At 34.2% G+C, this 21,361-nt stretch overlaps 3 protein-coding genes across 3 annotated transcripts; all 3 read right to left on the bottom strand.

The window, feature by feature from the left end:
* Nucleotides 1-2,062: 2,062 nt before the first annotated feature.
* On the bottom strand, nucleotides 2,063-5,020 carry LOC144556999 (putative polyol transporter 4). Its single transcript, XM_078305526.1, has 3 exons — nucleotides 4,552-5,020; nucleotides 3,513-3,950; nucleotides 2,063-3,103 (listed from the first exon to the last, which is right to left on the bottom strand). The coding sequence occupies exons 1-3, from the start codon at nucleotides 4,832-4,834 to the stop codon at nucleotides 2,166-2,168; spliced, it is 1,659 nt and encodes a 552-aa protein (XP_078161652.1). The 5' UTR covers nucleotides 4,835-5,020; the 3' UTR covers nucleotides 2,063-2,165.
* A 3,179-nt stretch (nucleotides 5,021-8,199) lies between these two features.
* On the bottom strand, nucleotides 8,200-9,241 carry LOC144557380 (pathogenesis-related protein 1-like). The gene is made up of 2 exons (XM_078305945.1): nucleotides 8,993-9,241; nucleotides 8,200-8,711 (listed from the first exon to the last, which is right to left on the bottom strand). Exons 1-2 carry the CDS (start codon nucleotides 9,171-9,173, stop codon nucleotides 8,419-8,421), a joined length of 474 nt encoding a protein of 157 aa, XP_078162071.1. The 5' UTR covers nucleotides 9,174-9,241; the 3' UTR covers nucleotides 8,200-8,418.
* A 5,641-nt stretch (nucleotides 9,242-14,882) lies between these two features.
* EMB2770 (pre-mRNA splicing factor-like protein) lies at nucleotides 14,883-18,730 on the bottom strand. Its single transcript, XM_078304784.1, has 2 exons — nucleotides 15,502-18,730; nucleotides 14,883-15,223 (listed from the first exon to the last, which is right to left on the bottom strand). Exon 1 carries the CDS (start codon nucleotides 18,604-18,606, stop codon nucleotides 15,520-15,522), a length of 3,087 nt encoding a protein of 1,028 aa, XP_078160910.1. The 5' UTR covers nucleotides 18,607-18,730; the 3' UTR covers nucleotides 14,883-15,223; nucleotides 15,502-15,519.
* Nucleotides 18,731-21,361: the final 2,631 nt, after the last annotated feature.

The following is a 21,361-nucleotide window of genomic DNA, read 5'->3' as shown; positions in this document are numbered from 1 at the left end:
ACATGTTTTGGCCAAATATTAGTTTTACTGATATATTTATCACCTTACCCGAAAATATATTTTTCCAATTTATATTTTATCAGGCCTGACTATCTTCAAAATTCGTTCAAGACATCCTTATCTGAAAAATAAAAATCATAAAAAGAGAATTGCAAATATGCAAACTGTTGGGATTTCATGTGTATACCTATATGGTGAGAAATTATAATTTTCCTATCACCACTTGGCTCAATAGTCAATACACAAAGGACCTCATTTATATGACAATAGCAAGCAAGATATTCTCTTAAGTATTTTAACAAACACTTAATATGCACTAAATAGAATAAATAAATTTCATCTACTTTATTGCTAGAGAGGATGCAGATTATTTGAGTAAAACTAGGGTGTTCTTAAGCTCACAAAGATGTTTGGTGAACTTAACTTCAAAACCTATTAGATTAGCTTCAAACAATAAATTCAAACCGTTGAAACCGATTTACTTCACGAGTGATGAATTTACATATAAAATTTTTAGAATTTAGAATTAATTTTGTACAAAGTCAAGTGGTCAAAAATATTCAAAAAATGAATGCACTAAAATTAATTTATAAACATTCTAATTTTGATCGCTTGATATTATACTAAAATAATTTGAAAAGTTAAAATATTTGCATATAAATTTATCGCCTTGTGAAGTAGATGGATTTCAACGGTTTAGATTTATCGTTCGAAACAAATATAATATATTTTGGAGTTAAGCTCACCAAGGTGTTTGGTGAGCTTAAGAACACCCTAGTTTTACTCAAATTATTTTACTAAAGAGATTGTCAAATCTCTTGATTAGAGGGAAGTCGGTTTCCCTTCTAGATCACTTGAAAATTATCTTTCTTTTAAAAGCACCTCTTGGTTCACCTTGAACCTAAACAACGAACTACCACACCTCTTATATAGATGGATGTGGACTAGGTAATGCTGCTCTGTTAGTGTGATGCATGAATCAAAACTGCTATTTATGTAATGCTGCTCTATACTTTTGATTCTATAGTTAGTGAACTGCATGAAGTCAAAATTGCTCTGTTAAAATCTTTACCCCTCCCTTGGCATGCATGTTTAGTCTTTACCCAATTTTATAACCCCACCAATTAAAAGCACAAAATTAAAATTTTGAAATAATGAACAAAATTAAACAAAGAATAAAACAGAACATATTAAAATTTGAGGAGGGTTCAAATGCCTTCATCATACTTTTATTTTTTTTAATTTTAATAACTCAAAATTTAAAACTTAAAAAGTCCAAATAAAACTGTAAGATGTGATCTATGTTATTTTTCTCTCTGTGCTCATAAAAAATTATTACATTTCAATTTTTTTTTATGTGAATTAATAAGTTCAAAATTCAGCATCTAGAAATCATTCACATTAGTGCATTTTTTACAAGTTCTTGATGACAATCAAAATAAAATTGAAATATCATAATTTTTTACACATGCATAAATAAAATGATATAGATCATATCTAACAGTTTTATTTTGACTTTTAAGTTTTAAATTTTGAATTTTTAAATTTTATAAAAATAGAGGCATTTGAACCTTCTTAAAATTTTGATGATACCTCAATGTTTTACAAATAATTATGTCCTTCAAATTCGTGGATTTATTTTTTTTGGTTTGGCCTAATTCCACTGACAAAATTTAGTCCAATGTTTTAAACCTGGGATTTATCTGATGGGCATGGTCGGAACTGTTAGATCTGCGTCAAGATTTGTGTGGACAGCTTTAAAGTTCGTGGATTTATCTTTTTGGTTTAGCCTAATTCCACTGACAAAATTCACTCCAATGTTTTAAAACTAAGATTTATCTGACAGGCATCAGACCAAATTCAGTCTAATGCCTGGTCGGAACTATTAGATTTGTGCGGACAATTTTAAAATTGTGCAGCTCAAGTGCACACAAATCTCGGCACAGATCGAACAGCTTCAACCGGGCATCAGACCACCCCCATTCCTGGCACAAACTATTGCTTGGCATGTTATCCAATAGTGAAATATCACCTACAAAACATAATGAACCACCACTATATGTTTTAAAAACAAAAATTCGCCAGGATTTCCTAGAAACTGGCATCTTCTGAAAAATGTAATGTACCTTCATCACAGTTTAGCAAACAATTATTCCAAAATATAATTAATACTTTTGCACTAGTCTTTCTACATCAGTGAGCTGCAACTCACGACCTCTTCGCCAATCGACCTCACTTTCAAACAGCATTTCAATCTGTTCCAAGGACTTTCCCTTTGTCTCAGGAACAAATCTATACACAAAATAGACAGAGAGAAGAGATAGAAAAGAGAAAATAAAGAATGTCCCAGCAACTGTTATCTTATGTGATACTGACAAGAATGACATTGCCACCAATCCACTACTTAGTCTATTACCAACTGCTCCAACTGCTGAAGCCTGAGCTCTGAATCTCAGTGGAAATATCTCTGATGTCAGAACCCAGCAAATGGGCCCCATACCGACTGAAAAGAAAGCAACATTTCCACAAACAGCAAAGATTGCAAGTCCAACACCGACATCTGGCGACACCAGACCCGACACGTGCTGATGTGTTAAAGCAATTCCTAAAAGAGCCAAACATGCAGTCATGCCGATTGTGCTAACATAGAGAAGAGGCTTCCTGCCTACTCGATCGATTAGAAATATTGCAACCAAGATGAACATGGTCTTTGTTAACCCTACAGAAATAGTGGCAGCGAGTATCTGTTTATCGGATTGTATACCCGCATCACGAAAAATAGTTGGACTGTAGTAAACTGTGGCATCAATCCCTGTAATTTGTTGGAAGCATTGGATGCCGCATCCTGTTATCAGCATACGGCGAAAGGATGGAGTCGGGTTGAAGATCTCTCTCCATACAGCTCTTTCCTCGTGTTTCTTTGCGGGGTTTGCGGCCTCTTGGATCTCATGTAATCTCTCCATCGCCTCTGATTCGGTCTCGTTTATGCGAAGAAGTACAGCTCTTGCTTCTTTCTCTCTGTTTTGCATTACTAGCCACCTCGGCGACTCCGGTATGAAAAAGAGCGCAAAGCCAATAAAGATAGATGGGATGATGCCAACACCTGATGTAATATAAAAAGTGCAGCACCATATTAAAAATTCCTGAATCTCAATTTTACAATAGTACTTATTACATGCATGGAATTAAAAAAAAAAAAAAATCTTGTTTAGTGGTTGTCTCTTTGACTTCAATTGAGATTTCAAGGTATGATATATGAATAATTTAAGCACATTTTAGCCATTTTTTATCAATTATAGAGTGTTTCTTGTCAGTTTGTTTAACAAACGATAAAAATGGCATATAAATACTGCAATAAGAGACTGAAATTGATCGCATGTTATCAGAAACTTTAAATGCAAAGATTTTAATACCCTCACTGTTCTGATACTCAGGACCAGGTTATTAAAGAAAATAGTAGGGCCTGACAATTTACTAGTAATTAATCAGACTTATTAATTTATTTCTCATACCTAACATTATTCGCCAATTTATATGCTCGGAGAGGTCCGAGAAGGCATAATTAGATATGTACCCGAGCAAGATCCCGAGATTAATAAATATCTCTGGAAACGATGTCAACGTTCCACGTGCCATGGCAGGGGATATCTCCACAATATATACCGGCGCAATCATAACACCGAAACCGATACCAACTCCAGCAAGGAGACGACCGATCATGAGTACTTCAAATGAAGGCGCCAATGCCATTATAGCGGCGCCGGTTTGAAAAACTATGGCAGCCAGGGCAATTGTCCATTTGCGACCAATGGCGTCAGAGGTGCGGCCGCCTGTCAGGCTGCCGATGAGTGCAATGATGCTCAAGCACCCAATTAGGAGCTCTTCCTGGAACTCTGTTATCATTAGGTCTTTTTGGATGAAAAGGATTGCTCCACTCATCACACCAACATCTGTTGGAGAAACAGTCAAGTTAATTTTGTCAGAATGATATTTTTGAATTTTTGAAATTTTTTATGCCTCTGGTTTTATGATCAATAGAGTGAAACAGACACACACACACACACAAAAAAACCAAAATTGTGTCCATTTCTGGTTGAGGTTTTGGAGAATATTACATATATGATTTGAATGATTTTTTCCCTCTAATTTTGGAGAAAATCACATATATGATTTGAATAATTTATGTGTCCATTTCTGGTTGAGGTTTTGGAGAAAATCAAATACCTCTTTTTTTTTTTTGGTGTGTGTCCGTTCAAAGTAATGATTTTTTTTTACCAATCTAAAAAAATGGTAAAAAAAAATTCTAAAAATGCAACTACATTTGCGTATGGAAATCATGTTGAATGGTTCAGATCGACTATGTAGCCATTTAAAACGAAAATATTGATCTGTACTTCGGACCAATCCACGCTATGCATAGTACCATAACCTCACTCTAAATGTATTGCATTGTAGTCTAGATTATTTTTATAACTTTATGGGATTAAAACAGAAAATTAAAGTTCCCATGTAACTAACCAAAAGATCTCTTGATAAAAAAGAAAATGTTACCATAGCCAAGTAGAACAGAATTAAGAGAAGCAAATGTGGCACAAGCATAGACATATCTCTTGGTGTCGTTCCTCCTATTCCGGCCTTCCTCATCGCCTTCTCCGACCCCATTGTACTTCACATGTCCATTGACCAAACTCATCCTACCTTGCCCCTTTCTCTTAACCCTAGCTAGAGAAGGAGAAATAGAGAAGGAAAGAGAGAGGTTTAAGAGCCAGTGGTTGTCTAGTTGACTTCCATTTTGGATCTGGAAGGAAAGAGAGAGAATTAAAAACGGTCGCATGTGGGTGTAATTTAATCAGATTAGTCAATTTTGAATTGGGCTTTGGAGGTTAGAATAGTCACATCAGTTGGAAGAGGAATAATTAATTATTAATCTATCGTTTTATTCAAGCAAGGATGGAGACTTGAGAGGAACGGAAAGGCCACACCAAAATTTGGCGCGAACGAGACAATATCTGGTAGCTTGTTAATTTGTTGCTTTTTTTTATTGTTTTTGGTTTATTAAACGGTCCGGTATACCGTAGCATCTTTTAGGTAGGTGTTATTTATGAGAATTGAATATGCAATCTCTTTACAGAGACAAAATTCGTGCCACTACAGTTCATTTTTTTTTTGGTATTGCTATTATGCTTTGATTTGCTCATTAAATTATGTTTTGTATATCGGAACTTGTATCATTCTAATTTATCCATTTAACTAATTTAAGGAGCATGTTATTTTAGAAGAAGTATCAAATTTATTAAAATGGGTCTCAAGATAAATTTCTGTTCAAAATACTAACATAATAATATAAAAGAAATGAAAATAGATGATTATATTTCGTTAGTATTTGGTACAGAGATAGTAACAAAGTGATTTAAGGGTAAATATTTTAACAGAGCAGTTTTGGCTTCATGCAGCACATTATTCATATGAAGTGATGTTTTAGTTGTATACTCATTGCGATGCATGAAGCAAAAACTGATATGTTAAGAAAATCATTACCCTAATTTAATTGTAACAATTAAAAAATTTAATATCTACGGAAGAATAAATTAAAGTTGATTGATTAGTTCATCACAAAAGATAAAATTTAGTAATTTACGAGGGAGAAATTCTTTAGGCCCATTAATTCCTTAAATTCTAAGGCCCAATGTTACTTATGAAAGACGTTTTAAAAGTTTGTGAAATTCAAGGCCCAATTTCTAATGCGAAGCTTTGGAAAATTCAAAGTATTGGATCATTTGAATTATTATTTTTGGTTGATTTATGTAAATGAACGGTTTCGTTTGTCGTTGTACAAATTTTAATATTATCCTAAAGAGTTTGTTTTTTATTGATATTTATTCTTTTTTTAATTGAAAATAATTGTTATGTATATTTCAGTAAGTATTGTTTCAAATTCTTAATTTTTCTCTCTAATTTGTACCTATTATTTGCAACTATATCTACATTTTTTCCGACTACCTCTAAATTTATATTCTGACATAAGCACTTTCTAAAAATTTTGAAACCTCCCATATTAATCAAAAAGCACAACTTTAAAAATATATCATATTGACTTCAAATAATAAATTCAAATTGTTAAAATCGATCTATTTCATAAAGGATCTTGGTATCAATCCCCGCAGTCTCAACCCCGCAAAAAAAACCCGCACAAACTGCCAAAAAAGTCATGGGGGGACCGCTCAATCATTAATACTCTGTAGAAACTGTTAGTATTTAACTTAAAGCATCAAAGTATTTATCTTGAATTTGCAAAATATTAATCCCTATGCAATGATCTCTATTTATGACTAAATCAATCCATCAATTGTCTCCGCACAAAATTTTTTTTTTTTTTTAATTGTCCCCGCACAACTGGAGACCATTAAATAAACAATCCCCTCATAAATATTTGTCAGTTATCCCCGCACAATTTTTTTTTTGGATTATCCCCGCACAACTGGAGACCATTAAATAAACAATCCCCTCACCCAATGATAAATACTTCTCAGACATAATGATAAATATTTTATGTTACATTAATAAATAATTTATGTTACATGGATAAATACTTCACAGATATAGCTGCAACTTTTAGTAAAACATCAATGATAAATACTTCTGAAGCATAATGATAAATACTTTATGCTACATGGATAAATACTTTATGTTACATGGATAAATACTCCTAAGACATAACTGTAACTTTTAGTAAAGCATCAATGATAAATACTTCTCAAGCATAATGAAAAATTATTTATGTTAAATGGATAAGTACTTTATATTACATGGATAAATACTTCTCAGACATAATTACAACTTTCAGTAAAACATTAATAATAAATACTTCTCAGACATAATGATAAATATTTTATGTTACATGGATAAATATTTCACAGACATAGCTGCAACTTTTAGTAAAACATCAATGATAAATATTTCTCAAGCACAATGATAAATACTTTATATTATATGGATAAGTATTTTATGTTACATGCATAAATAATTTATGTTACATGGATAAATACTTTATGTTAGCGGAAATTGCTATTAAAGAAAAGTATAATTAATGCAGGGATTGTTATTTTAGGACAATATAATTAATGCGGAGATTGTTATTAGATGACAGCATAATTAATCCATGGATTGTTATTAAATGACAGTCTAATTTAATGCGGGGATAAATGAAAAAATTATTAGCGGAATAAATGGGGGTATAAAGGCTGTTAAGAAAGTTAATATTGAGGAGAGAGAGTGCGGGGGAAAAGGGTGGACTGGGGTGAGGAGATTAGTATAATTATTTTTTCCTAAAAGTATGCATGTAAGCCAATAACAAGTGTGATATCAAAGCGCACATATTTTAACATGTTAAAAATTGTAGAGCATGCTCAGATTATTAACCGCAAATTGTTCAATCAACGGACAAACATGCTTGTTTATAATTGAAAATATCAGAAAAAATATCATTGAAATTACTTATAATTAACTAATATCAGACAATGTTTTGAATTTTAATGCAATTTCTTTTACTGTTTCTTACAATGATTCGGAAAAAATATTTAAAAATATTAAGAATTTACTGTTAATATATCATAATTTTTTCAACTTCATTGGAAGTTTAATAAGTTTTTTTTTTTCCTTTCTAAACATATTTTGATGATTTATCACTGACAAAAAAATATATATATGACATTTCACGGCTTGACACGTCAACACGACAAATATTGTGCTCATTTTGAAACTAGCAAATTTGTTACTACAAATGGTATATTAAACCTCGTGTCATACTGGCACAACACATTTGTCAATTATGTCGTGTTTAGTAATGACATGGCACAACATGTTTTACAAATTATATATTTAATTTTTAATTATATATATTAAAATTTAATTATTATTTTTTAAATATATATGTATTTGATTCAGTTTCTCTCATAAATACTACATATTTATTTGTATCTTAGTGGTTAAAATTTTACTTTGTAGTTTTGATAATTCAAATTCAAATTCCACTACTACCCATTATGCATTTTACTATTTAATTCCTCGATCTGAATTTTCTAGTTATTCCTCAATCTGAATTTTCTAGTTTTGCTCCTATAATGTGATCACTCTGAAGGAAACATTATTTGCACTTTTTAAGTTGCTGAAAACTCTCCCCTTCTTTGAAAATATGATGAATTGATGACAACAGCTTTTTTTTTTTAATATTAAATAGAATAACATCAGTACATAATCCTCCTCTTATTTGAACAAGCAAAAAACAGTACTTCTCCAAGCCATTCTCTTAAACCAGAAAAGCTAAGATATCACACCAAAACCACACGATAACCAAAGGAGACTCTCTCAGGTCTCAGCAACTCTGGTATTATTTATTCTCTGCTATTAATACCTGAAGATTTAGTTATAGGCATCAGGGTTGGCGACGAGGAATGCCTCACAGCCCTTAATAACTCCACTGAAAGCTGCCTTGGCCTTCTCACTCTCCTCTGCAACATTGACTCCAGGCAGTGGCTTGTAGGTTCCGGTTACTTTGACCACGCTGCCTTTGGCTTTGGGTTCGACCTTGATGTGGGTCGAAGCACACTCAACATGGATACCGAGCCCGCCGCCCTCGACAAGGGTTGATTTGGCCTCACATTTCTCAACATCTAAAAAGTCCAGGCGCTCCTTTATAAGGGCGAAGGGACCACCTGCAGATCGAATTGCATCTTGTCAGAATAGTTCCATTGATATTTTTGTCTAACTATTTACCAAAAGAAACTTCAAGAGCATAATTAGTTATCATCTTTGTACTCAATTCAGATAATTGTAGCTTCATATGCTTGAGATAGTATTTTGAAAACATTATATTTAAGATACTTTAACATGTGAAAAGAGTTTGAATAGTCACTCATCTCATTGAAGCAATAACTGAGACACACACACACAGATATATATCTATATATATATATATATATATGGAGAACAGTACCTGGTGTAAAGTTGAATTGCCTGATGCTACCGACACCACCAGTGCCCTCAACCGGAACAGCGCTAACAATTTTGTCAGAGGCAATCTTGGGAGCCAAGTTGTGCCAGTCCACCACGGCTGCCTTGAAGAGGTGAGGGGCCGGCACAACTGTCTCAATCTCGAGTGTCCAGCTGGAGCTCATGGTTTCTTAAGAAAAAATTTAGTCGATATTAATTAATTAATAAGAGTGCTGATCAAGTGTTGATTGTGCTGGTAGATGTTGTGAGACTTCAAAGGGTTTATATAGATAATAGATATATATGTGCAACCGTAGTTGGTGAGGACTATGGAATGAATGGGACATAAATAAATTCTCCAACTTTGAATTCAATCTTGCCGATATGTTTTGTTCTATCTTTTTTCCAAATGAATCGCATATCAATATTATTGACTATCTAGAATATGTTTTCTAAATGTTATTGTTTAATCTCATTCTTATATTAAGCACATAGATATCCAGATCTGCCAATGACTATGATTAAAGAATAAAACTTTGGATTGAATATCAGTCCTCCAATTAAACAGTACGTCTTCTTTTGATTAAATACATTTTTTTTACGTGTAAAAGATCTAAATTTAGTTAGATATGTACTCGTCACGCACACTGCACACGATATATGGTTACAATTAAAATTAAAGAGACTCCAATTTTAGCAATTTTGTTTTTTGTTTCCTTATTTCTCTTCTTCATCTCTTGCTATATTTTCGACAATGAGAACAGAAATTATCCAATCTTTATGAACTTGTGGAGAAAATCAATAATATAATCTAAATCGTATAGATGTATTTTGGAAATTAGGATAGAGGATCTCCTTGTTTTTTTTACATTATTGGAAATTAGGATAGATGTATTTTGGCGTTCTCTTTTCTAAGGACGTCAACAGATGTGAATTATGTTTCATTTTCATGTATAGTTTGTTAATGAAGTTGATTGTGTTATAATTTCATCAGAATTGTTCGATACTATTTTTTATGGCCAACTTTAAAAGAGAATCATGCTAAGTGAAATTCTTCAAGCAGAAACAATCCTCCTAAAGATTTTAGTTCAAAAGAACCCCAAAATTTGTATTTCTCATGAAAAGAGACTGTAAGTGATAGCTTGAAATTTTTGTATGTTTCAAACGTATTGCTTCTTTATTTGACTTACATTGAAAAATTATAATAATGTAATACTCACAATCGCCATTGCAACGCGTGGGCACATAACTGATTATTATGAATTAAACTGGATAGGTTCGGATCAAATAACCAGGAACAATTTACATCTGCTTTATATAAAGAATAAGTGTAGAAATTTGGTCAAGTAATCGTTATCTCTATGACCCAATTTCGATTGTAATCATGATGCTTTGTCGCTTTGCTACTAAAAAAAAAGGAAGCGTCTAATTGTCCACAGTTTTTTGTCCACCATTTGTCCACAGCTTTGACTTGCGCAAATACTGTAAAATTACTTCTACATGCTGTATAATTATACAATATATCACATAAAATATATCAGTTAACCACAAAACATCCAGCAACTATTTGAAGTGGTCCCATGATAGAAAAAGATTGCAACTTGCACAACAGGACAAAATAAATGTACTTTCAAACTGTACTTTCGGAAATTACAGTTATAGGAAGTTATTGGCAGTTAGAGTTAGTTATTAGCGGTTATTGGCAGTTAGAGTTAATTATTAGCGTCCGCACTGGGTTGAATCTTGTATACTGTAAAATTGAATCTTGTATACTGTAAAATTGAATCTTGTATACAGTAAAATTTTCAATTGAATCTTCTATACAGTAAAATTTTCAATTGAATCTTCTACAGTAAAATTTTCAATTGAATCTTGTATACTGTAAAATTGAATCAGCAGAACTGTAAAATTGAATCTTGTATACAGTAGAATTTTCAATTGAATCTTGTATACTGTAAAAATTAAATCTTGTATACAGTAGAATTTTCAATTGAATCTTGCATACTGTAAAATATATACTATAAAATTGAATCTCGTATACTGTAAAATTTTCAAATAATACTGTAAATTTTCAATTGAATCTTGTATATTGTAAAAAGACAGTTAGATGAGAATAGATAAGGTTGTGGACAAATGGTGAACAAAACTCAGTTAACAGAAATTTTTTCTCAAAAAAAATTATTAATTTGAGAAATTATTGTCGTCTCTTAAACTTTTTTTTTCCACCTTTCTCCCCCATCATTAAATATCTCGAGGATATTTTCTCCTAATTGATGTGCTGTATGATTTTTGGACTTGCCGATTTGTTTCCTTTCGGTGGAGCTAATTTTTCAAGTGACACTATGTACTTTTTTCTCCATCGTTAAATATCTCAAGGATAATTTCACCTAATTGATGTGATGTGTGATTTTTGAACTTGCCGATCTGTTTCCTATGGATGGAGATAATTATTCAAATGGCACTAAATTTGCACTTTAATTTGTTCCAGAGATGAATGTATCAGTTGCAAGAGTTGAGGTTGTTACTTTTTTTAGTCTTTTAGAGGCATGGAGATTTAATTTAATAAGTTGAACAGAAAATGCCATAATTATAAATGAGTACTTTTGTTGAGAGATTAGTTTATGCTCCCAAGTATTTTGATAATAAAATTGTAAATAATAAAAACAAGAATAATTATATGAAACCCCCTACTCCCATCCCCCCATTTTTCCCGCACTCTCTCTCTTCCTTAACTGCCATATATCCCCCCACTAATTTCGTTAAAAGTTTCATTTTATCCCCGCATTAAATTAGACTGTCATTTAATACCAATCCCCGCATTAATTATGACTTCCTCTAATAACAATTCCTGCATTAATTATTCCTTTAAAAACAATCTCCGCATTAATTATACTGTTATCTAATAAAAATCCCCGTTAATAAATGTTTATCTGTTAATTGATGTTCAAAAAAATATTTTTCATTATTTCTGAAACGTATTTACCCTTGTAACATACAGTATTTATCATTATGTCTGAGAGTATTTATCATTGATGTTTTACCGAAAGTTGCAAGTATGCCTGAGAAGTATTCATCCACGTAACATAAAGTATTTATCCATATAATGTAAAGTATTTACCTATGTTACAAGTATTTATCATTATGTCTCAGAGTATTTATCATTGGATAAGGTAATTGTTTATTTAATGGTCTCCAGTTGTGCGGGGACGATTCAAAAAAAAAAAAAAATTTGTGCGGGGACAATTAATAGATTGATTTATTGTTTCATAAATAGAGATCATTGCATAGGGTTTAATACCTGACAAATTCAAGTTAAATACTTTGATGCTTCAAGTTAAATACCCGCAGTTTTTTAAACGCTCATTAATTATTGAGCGGTCCCCCCATGTTTTTTTTTACAGTATCTGCGGGGATAAATGCGGGATGGAGGCTGCGGGGATTGTTATCAGTGTCTTAAAAAAACAATAACAACAAAAATTTTAGTCCCAAACAAGAAATAAGTTAGAAATGAATCTAATTGAGATTTCATTTATATAAAGATCATACATTTTACGTTGGAGGGAGAGTTCACTAACCTATGGCCGGCCTAGAAAGCTTCTACCCGCTACTAAAGCTAGAAAAGGCAAAGGTAAGAAGGGTAAAGGAAGAATAGCAATGACTTGTAAAAGGAGTGTCTATCACAACTCTCTCTTTTTTCTGACTTGAGACAGACCGTAAATAAATAAATAGTGATGGTTATAGACCTTTCTCTATTAGAATTCTTGTCACGCTTTCTAGAATCTTGTCAGTACTTAGCATTTTCGCCCTTATTTATAGGTTCGTCATTCTTCTATTTGGACAAGGACTTCTCAGCGATTGAAGAAATTTGTCAGCTGTTCTTGTCAATTCAATAGTGCAATGTTGATTGTAGAACTTTTGTGGACAATTTATCAAAATGTTGCATTCATTGATACAGAAAGCATTTCTTTGAAGTTCTGAAAATTGCTGAGAAAGGAGAGGTAGCACAATTGGGTAGGAAAATGTCCTAGAATTGTTATACCCAAAGGTCGAGAGTTCAATTCCCCCTCACGAATCTTGGTAGCTACTACTAAGTTTTCAAAAAAAAGTTCTGAAAATTGCTATAAACTCTCTAGTTTTCCTTTACCAGCAACTTGAGAGAAAAAAAAAAAAAAGTTCATCATTTCTTTCCGTTTTCAATAAACATGCCCACAATAATTATAGCAAGGTTATATAGAAGATGTCACAACTTAAATAAAAGAAAGGAGAAAGAGAGACAAAATTGGATTTCTCCGGATGTTTTTTCTTTTTTCTCTCTCCTTTATTTAGAACTGTGCAATTGTGCCCTACGCCCCTACAGCTGTGTGATATTCTTTGTTTTATTCTTAAAGGTTAATATTTCTATTTAATTTCTTTTGGAGGCTACTATTCTTAATACTTTATATATCACATTTTTTTATTAATTTTTAATACAATTTGTTAAGGTTAAAATGGACTCCTCCATTTCTATGACAACTAGATTGACTCCCTGATTCTTCTCCACGCCTCCTGCCAATCCCTCATCTTTGATTAACTAAACCATGGTTAATTGCAAATCATAGTTAGGTCTTGTTAGGATTCTCAGCCTTCTCTGTATATGCCCAAATACTGTAGTGTTTTGATGTTTCGTAGTATTGTTGTCGTGTTTGGGTTATTTCTGAGGTGATGATAGTACTTGGCTTGTGATGATGTGCAATGATGATTATAATAGCTATATTAGGATTACTATGTACTGCAGGGCTGGTAGCAGAGATTTGGTACCAGTATTCTCAAGTTTTTGTGGTTTCAATAATGAAATCAGTAGGGTTTATTTAAAAAAAAAATACACATATACTGTAATTGCTAATTGGAGAACAATACTGAATGACTAAAACCATGTCAAATTTATCTCTTTTTCCCTTGAGTATTTCTTTTCCCCCTTCCCTGAAACTCAAGGCATAGACACTATCAATAAATAAGTTCGGTAACCATCTAAATGAAATTGCTTTTTCTTCAGAAAAAGTAGCGCCCCAAAAAACAAGGTCAATTGTTTCCACTAAAAACAGAAACAAATAATGCCCACTGTTCTGACTTATAACAAATTATATCCTCCAACCCAAGCAAAACCCTAGCACTACCTGGCCCACATCCGTCCCCTCAAAACTCAGTAACCCTTCAGACCCTACCAAACATAGATACCAGTTGGTTATTTTCACCTACAAAATACCAGTTCAATAAATCCTTGATATAAACCAAACCAAGAAGCACTTCTTTAATTGAGTACCAGAAGAGAGACAAGGAGCAAGGGCCATGATTCTGACAGATTGCCAGGTACTGAATAGCGCAATGCAAAGGAACTGTGTGGACTTACCAATTTGGCGAGCAGCTCAAGTGGTGGCAGAATGTGGGCAGATGTTCAAGCAACAAGAGGCATATACCACTCTGGAGAAAGCTACGGGAAAAACAGTTCAGGACCCACATAATTTGGCGAACTGGGCTAGAAGAACGGGTACAAGTTTTCAGGGATCAAGGGGAGAAGTTTCTGAACTGAATTTCACCATTCAGGAAAGACTCAACCAAGAGGAGTTTCAAGTGTGCAATTACTGACACTCCAGGGGCAAGATAGAAACTTGCAGCTAAACAACAGCCTAATTTCTAAAGAGGGGGCCAAACAAAGCTGTAATGAATAAAATAGGATGTAATGTTAATTTTAAGTCTTATTATGAATTTTAGGGAGATAGCAATAGGTACTTTACTTTTCAATTTAGATAGATAATTTTACTTTTACCAGTAAGTTACTCTGTAAGAGATACCTTTTTTCAATTCAATCAAAGCCTAAGGGCCTTCGACTCAAAAAATAAAAAAATAAAAAATAAAAAAAATTATATCCTCCAACCCAAGCAAAACCCTAGCACTACCTGGCCCACATCCGTCCCCTCAAAACTCAGTAACCCTTCAGACCCTACCAAACAGAGATACCAGTTTGTTATTTTCACCTACAAAATACCAGTTCAATAAATCCTCGATATAAAACAAACCAAGAAGCACTTTTTTAATTGAGTACAAGTAGTATGATGATAATTTTCATCGAACTGCCAAAAATACCCTTCAAATCCTTTCCTGAACCTCAACAGCAGCCATGATCAGCATCTCGATGTCTGCTGGTAACATATTTGCCAATGTTTCCTTGAAGACATCCACTATTTGTTGCTCCATTTTACTATATAATAAATTTAGAAATAATATTTAGGAAAGCAAGAACTACAATATAGATCACAAACATATACCCCTTAACCAGGTTTAAAGTGAACATTAGTTTACAATACTCAATAAACATCCATTTTTTGTTACATAAAATATACAACCAAAATTGTTCTAATATTTTTTTTAAAAATTAAAACTGAATAAACAGGACCAAATAAAAGCTATCAAAAGAGAACTCTTGCAAATACAAGAATCCAACAAATAGGAAAATGATACAGCAAGAGTGAACAATACCATATTCAAAGCATAGAACTATGGCTTCATCCCATCTGAAACAGCATTCTCTTCTTTGCCAAGAGCAACAACAACTTTCTTCAAAATAGCCTCCACCGACAGATGTGAATTCTCCACGGCCTTCGATATAGCCTGCCACCTCTCCCCGTGCTTTGGTTCATGAGTCACACATCGCTTTAACACTTCATTCTGTGTATCCTCACTGCCATGTTGCAACTCAAACATATAGTACAACGCCCAATGATCACCTATGTCAGGAGACAGGATAACTGCCCGGTTGTAATAACTTCTGGCCTTATCGACCTTCCGATCTGCCCAAAACAGCTTTGCAATAGCTGCAATCACATACGGGTCCTCTGGGCACGCTTTTAATGCATCCATACTTTTGGTTTTTCTCTGTTGCCGTGGCACCATTTCAATCAATGCAGCCCATAGACTACCAGTATTGGGGCACTCTTGCATCGCCTTTGCCATTAGATTTTCTGCTTCTTTCTTGTTACCATGCCTGGACTCGGCACGCACAGCTGCGAGCCAAAGGTCTGGATTTTTCGGGTTTTTCTTCCTTGCCAGTGTAAGCACTGCACGTGCCTTGCTCAGGCCGTTCATCCTTTCCTCAAGTTTTGCAAGAGAAAGCCAGAGAGGAATGCAGTTGGGACAGTGAGAAAGGCCATTATTGTATGCTTCTTTCGCCTTTTCAGCATTACCAAGCCGGTCCTCCATTTGGCCAAACATAAGCCATAATTTGAAGAAATTCGGGAAAAGTTTCAAACCTTCTTTGAGCAACTTCCTTTCTTCAGCCGTATTACCCAATTCTCTTTCCACAATGGCAGATTTCATCCAAACCCGTGCGGTCCCTCCCCTTTCTCTTGCTTTGGCCAAAAGCATTCTTGCTCTCTCTGGCTCTTTATTCTCAAACTCAAGTTTGAAAGCGGCCAACCAAATCTCTTCTGAATTGGGTATAGCAGCATATGCTTCTTGGAGAATAGCTCTTGCAGCTGGTACATCACCTGCTAACCATTTCTCCTTTGCACCCATGAGCCACAAAACCTCAGCTTGAGGCTTGTATGTAACCGCCTTTCTCAGGAGAGCATCAAGGGATTCCCTTGTTCCATGTTTCTTTTCCAAATTGGCTGCCTTAAGCCATATCTTCGTCTTAGTTAAAAACACGCTTAGTGCATGTGCATATATAGCCCGAGCCGTTTCAATAGATCCACGTTTTTCACACTCCTCGGCATCAGCAACCCATGTGCGTCTTCTATCCTCTTCTTCCACCCCAAGTCCAACAGTATTTTTAATAATTGCTTGACAAGTCAAAACCGAGCCGGCACGTTCAGCCGCCTCAGCTTCCTTCATCCAAACCTCTCTATCAATCTCCAGACCCTCCTTTTGCAAAGACCTTATACCTCTTTCAATCACCTTAGAAACTGACTGTGTATTACCATGCGCTTCCTCGAGCTTAGCTGCGGTAATCCAAATTGCAGGTTCTTTCGGTAGCTTCTCTCTGGCCTTGTTAAGTACCTTTTTCGACTGATCGTAAGTCTCTAGCCTAGCCAAAGCAATCCACAATTCCACATGGAGAGGACAGCACTCAACTGCTCTGTGCAGCAACACCCTTGCATCGTCTTCATTTGCCATTCCAACCACAGCTTTCCAAAGCCTCACCGAATCGGGTATATGCTCCAAACCCTTACGTAACACTCGACTCTTGTTCACATTGTTAGTCTCTAGCTCGGAAGCTTGCATCCAAAGTTTGACCGAATTTGGTATCGCCTTGATTCCTTTTGCAATAACTGCCTTGGCATTGTCAGGACTAGCCAAACGACATGCCTCAAGCCATACATCTTCATTTTTAGGGCATTCTTCACACCCTCTCTGAATCAGCTCTCTTGCAGCATTGATCTTACCTGCTACTTCTTCTAACCTAGCTGCGGCAATCCAACCAGGGGGATGCTTAGGGTTAGTTTGAATCACAGATTTGAGTAGCAACCTAGCTTTCTTAATATCTGAAATTTCAGCATCGCTAGTTATCTTCATGCTCTTCAGATCAGTTAAATAACCCTTTGGATCCACCACAGTTAGACCTGACACAGAATCAGACAACCGATCCAACTTTAGAGAAAGCACAGTGCCTCTCCCTTCACCAACTGCAGTTAGATCAGTAACTGGGGTTTGGTTCCACGGAGTTTCGGTCCCACCAGCTGCACGGCTTTTTGGGTCAAGAGCTGTAACGTGCTCCTGTTCCTGTCTTGCCTTCTCTAGTAGAGTATCAGGTATGGGTACAAAACTCTCAAACCGCTTCTTCTTGTTCCTGTTTGAATAATCACCTATTTCTGGTATGCTATCCCACTCTTGCGGTGTCACATCTGCTAACTTTCTCTTCAAATCTGCAAATTGTTCGGTGATTTTAGGGTTTGATGCACGGTACTTCTCTATCTCCTGTTTCAACCTTGCCTCACGCCGATCCTTTCTCCTTAAATCCATTTGTTTATCTATAGCTTCCCAAACTTCATCAGCCTCTTTGTCATCCTCGTCGTACTCAGCCGAAGCAAATAAACCCACATCATTCCCTTCAAATTCGTCAAACTTTTGGTTTTCATCATAGCCCTTCTCATCAGCCTCCTCTTCTTCTTCCTCCTCACCAGGACCCTTGCCACGGCCACGACCAACAGGTCCAGCAGGTGCGGCACCAAGGGCGGTCGATCGGTCAGGGAGATCAGGCGCAGCACGGGCTGGACCAATATCAGATCGAGTTGTGAAACCAGTAGCACCACGACCCAACCCAGCAACGTAATTAGAAGGCGGCTTAGAACTGAGGAAATCATACTTGGCCGGGCGGGGTGGAACGGGTGCTTGCATGCCACCTAAGAGGGGGATGTGCAGGGTTAGGGTTGAGGTAGCAGTGACGGAGAAAGAAGAGAGAATCGTTGTGGAGTCGGTCGAAGGGGATTGAGCGAGCAACCGACGAGAAGAGAGGAAGAGGCGCTGGTGGTGGAGAGGAATACCAGTGAGGGATTCGATGGAGAGCTTGAGGGATTGAAGGGAGGTGGAGCGGGGATTGAGGTCTAGTGCTAGGGTTTTGCGATCTAGGGTTTGAACGAACACCATGGTTGTTCCTGGTTAGCTCTAGCCCAAATCTGATTGAGAGCCCCTTTTTCCTTGTTTTTTCTAATATAGAATGCCTGAAACTGAGAAATTGTGCTGTGTCGGGAAGAGGTGATATTGGGTAGAACACTAGAACCGCTTATCTGAAGCCAACCGACTTATACAAGGAATTCGTATCACCTAAGGTAACAGAATATTCTGTTTGGATCTGAACCGTGCAGTCAGAATCAGCACGACTATTAAAGCCTATCCCGTTATTCCAGATCGGATGGGATTGACCAGATTCCGATCGGACGGCTTTGATCCAAACATAAATATTCTGTTACCTCAGAGGATATGGATTCCTTATACAAAGGTAACTTAATTTTTGAGTTTCAATCCGGACCGTCGGATCAGAGTACACTGAGAGCATCTACATCCCTGAAACTATTAGAGTTTCTAATCCAGTTTCAGGAATGTAAGAGAGTTTCTTATTTAGAAACTATGCAGGAAAGTTTTTTACTAAGAAACTGTTTATAAACTCTATGTTGGCCAAATGATTGGCTCAAATTATTTCTCTTTTTTAATTTGTTGCTGACGTGGCTTAATAGAAACTCTAACACTCTATTTGGATGGAGGGTAGAGGAAGAAATGGGAGGTAACAAATAGAAGGGAATGGAATAGAATAGAAAGGAAGATTAACATATTTAACTTTTTCGTGTTTGGATTATTAATGAGAGAAAATAAATTTAACTATCCTTTCCGTCTAATTTTTTGTTCAGTTGATTAAAATTTAGGAGGTTAATAAGAAATTCAGTGACTGTTGTAGGTTTGAGGAAAAAATCTTGTATGAAAATTATATATGTAAGATATAGGATTGGACATTTGTGTCATTTTTTCTAAAATTATTTGTAACAAAATTTATTTCCATCCGTTACACTCCAATTTGGGAGAGAAACCGATTCTATTAATTATAATGATACAAGGTTAAACCTTTCACCTCCTGTACCCTTCACCTCCGATATAATTTTATCAACCAAACACGATTCAACAGAATGTTTTTGTTCCTTTCCATTCCCTCCCTCCCTCTACTCTCCATCCAAACAAGGTATAAAATGAGTTTCAAGGATGTGAGAGTTAGAAACTTTAAAGACCATAATTTCTAAAAAGTAGTTAACAGTTATTTAGAAATTCTTTTGAGTTTTAGGGATGTAGATGCTCTGATAGCCCGTAATATATGAATTTTTGAGGGGCAATCCGAATCAAGCTTGTAATTAGGATATGAAAACGGAACAGTAATATCCGATCCGTATTATTTAAAAATTAGATATCCGAATATTCATACAATGAATGCGGATATAATTTAAGTTATAATTATCTGTTTATTAATAATGGATATATATTAATATATCATATAGTTTAATATATATTATAAAAAATTAATGTTATTTACTGTTATAATTAAATGAATTTTGATATTTTTTAATAATATTTATTTATTTTTAATTAATATCCATACAAAAAGGTAATCGATCAAATTGATGATAAAATAAAATTGATTAATAAGATGTAATATAATACAAGCTCTTTAATTTTTTTTTTTAAGTTTGTGAAAAATAAGGTCATCAAGCTTTTCATTTTGATAAATATTCTCTATTTTTTTCTGATCTGTGATAATTATTCCGCCGACTACTAATCCAACCTAACTAAATTAATTTTAAGATATGAACAATCTTAGTTTCCTTAATAAATTCAATTACTTCACGAGTTTTAATACTTCACATTTACTTTGAAATTCTTCATATCACCTTTAGAAATAATAAAAGTTGCTATATCAATTTTACTTGTTTATACTATATCTAACTATAAAAGTAAATTAAACCATTCAAAACAGATATAGAAAGGCAAACATTTTCTATCTTGTGATAAACAATACAAATGTCAGTATTTAAATATATTCTACAAATTAAAAGGTCGCAAACTATAAATAATTAATTATTATACTATAAACATATGATGGCAATTTGATCTTTTTGTATTTGAAATTAAGAATTTAAGTGTAAACTACATCTTTTTATAATCGTCAAGTATAATTTTAAATTTAAATTCCGACATTTAAATATAATATATATTTTAATTTGATATAAAGCACGTAAAAAATAATAAAATGATTTGACACAAATTTTACCGTCCATTGGATAATTTGAAGATTTAACGATCTTTTATTGAATCAAATGATGGCTATATTATACAAAACTCACTGTATAACTAGTTTATATGTTAATAATGGATTTTATTAATTTAACATTTTTTTTGCTTGATACGGAGTAAAAATTATTAATATTATCAAGCTTTGAGTTAATGCGTCTCGGCTGTCCGATCAAAATCCGAGTTAGTTTGGTCCAAAATGGAATGCAGAAATAGAATATAGGAATAACGGATCACGTCTAACTAATTTCGTCTCTAATTATGTAAAATCGTTAAAAAAGAAAAAGATTCTGAACAGGATAATCTATCCCGTTTAATATTCTTCATTTTTTTTAAAAAAAAAATAGAAGAACAACAGGAAGGAAAATTATAACCGGATGGAATGAACTATTCTGTTAAGATTTTTTTTCCTTTTTTAACGATTATGCGTAATTAATGGCAAAATTAATTAGACGAGATTTCATAAAAATCCTATTTCTATTTCCTTTTTTTCGTATCCTCTGCATTAACTCAAAAAGGAATCTTTTGAGTTACTAAATCTCAACCGTCTGATTTTAACGGAGCCAATCCG

This window comes from Carex rostrata, chromosome 7 (assembly GCF_964058835.1).
Source record: "Carex rostrata chromosome 7, lpCarRost1.2, whole genome shotgun sequence".
Lineage (NCBI taxonomy): Eukaryota > Viridiplantae > Streptophyta > Magnoliopsida > Poales > Cyperaceae > Carex > Carex rostrata.
The sequence above is the reverse complement of the archived record's forward strand: the minus strand, read 5'-3'. Positions and strand labels throughout refer to the sequence as shown.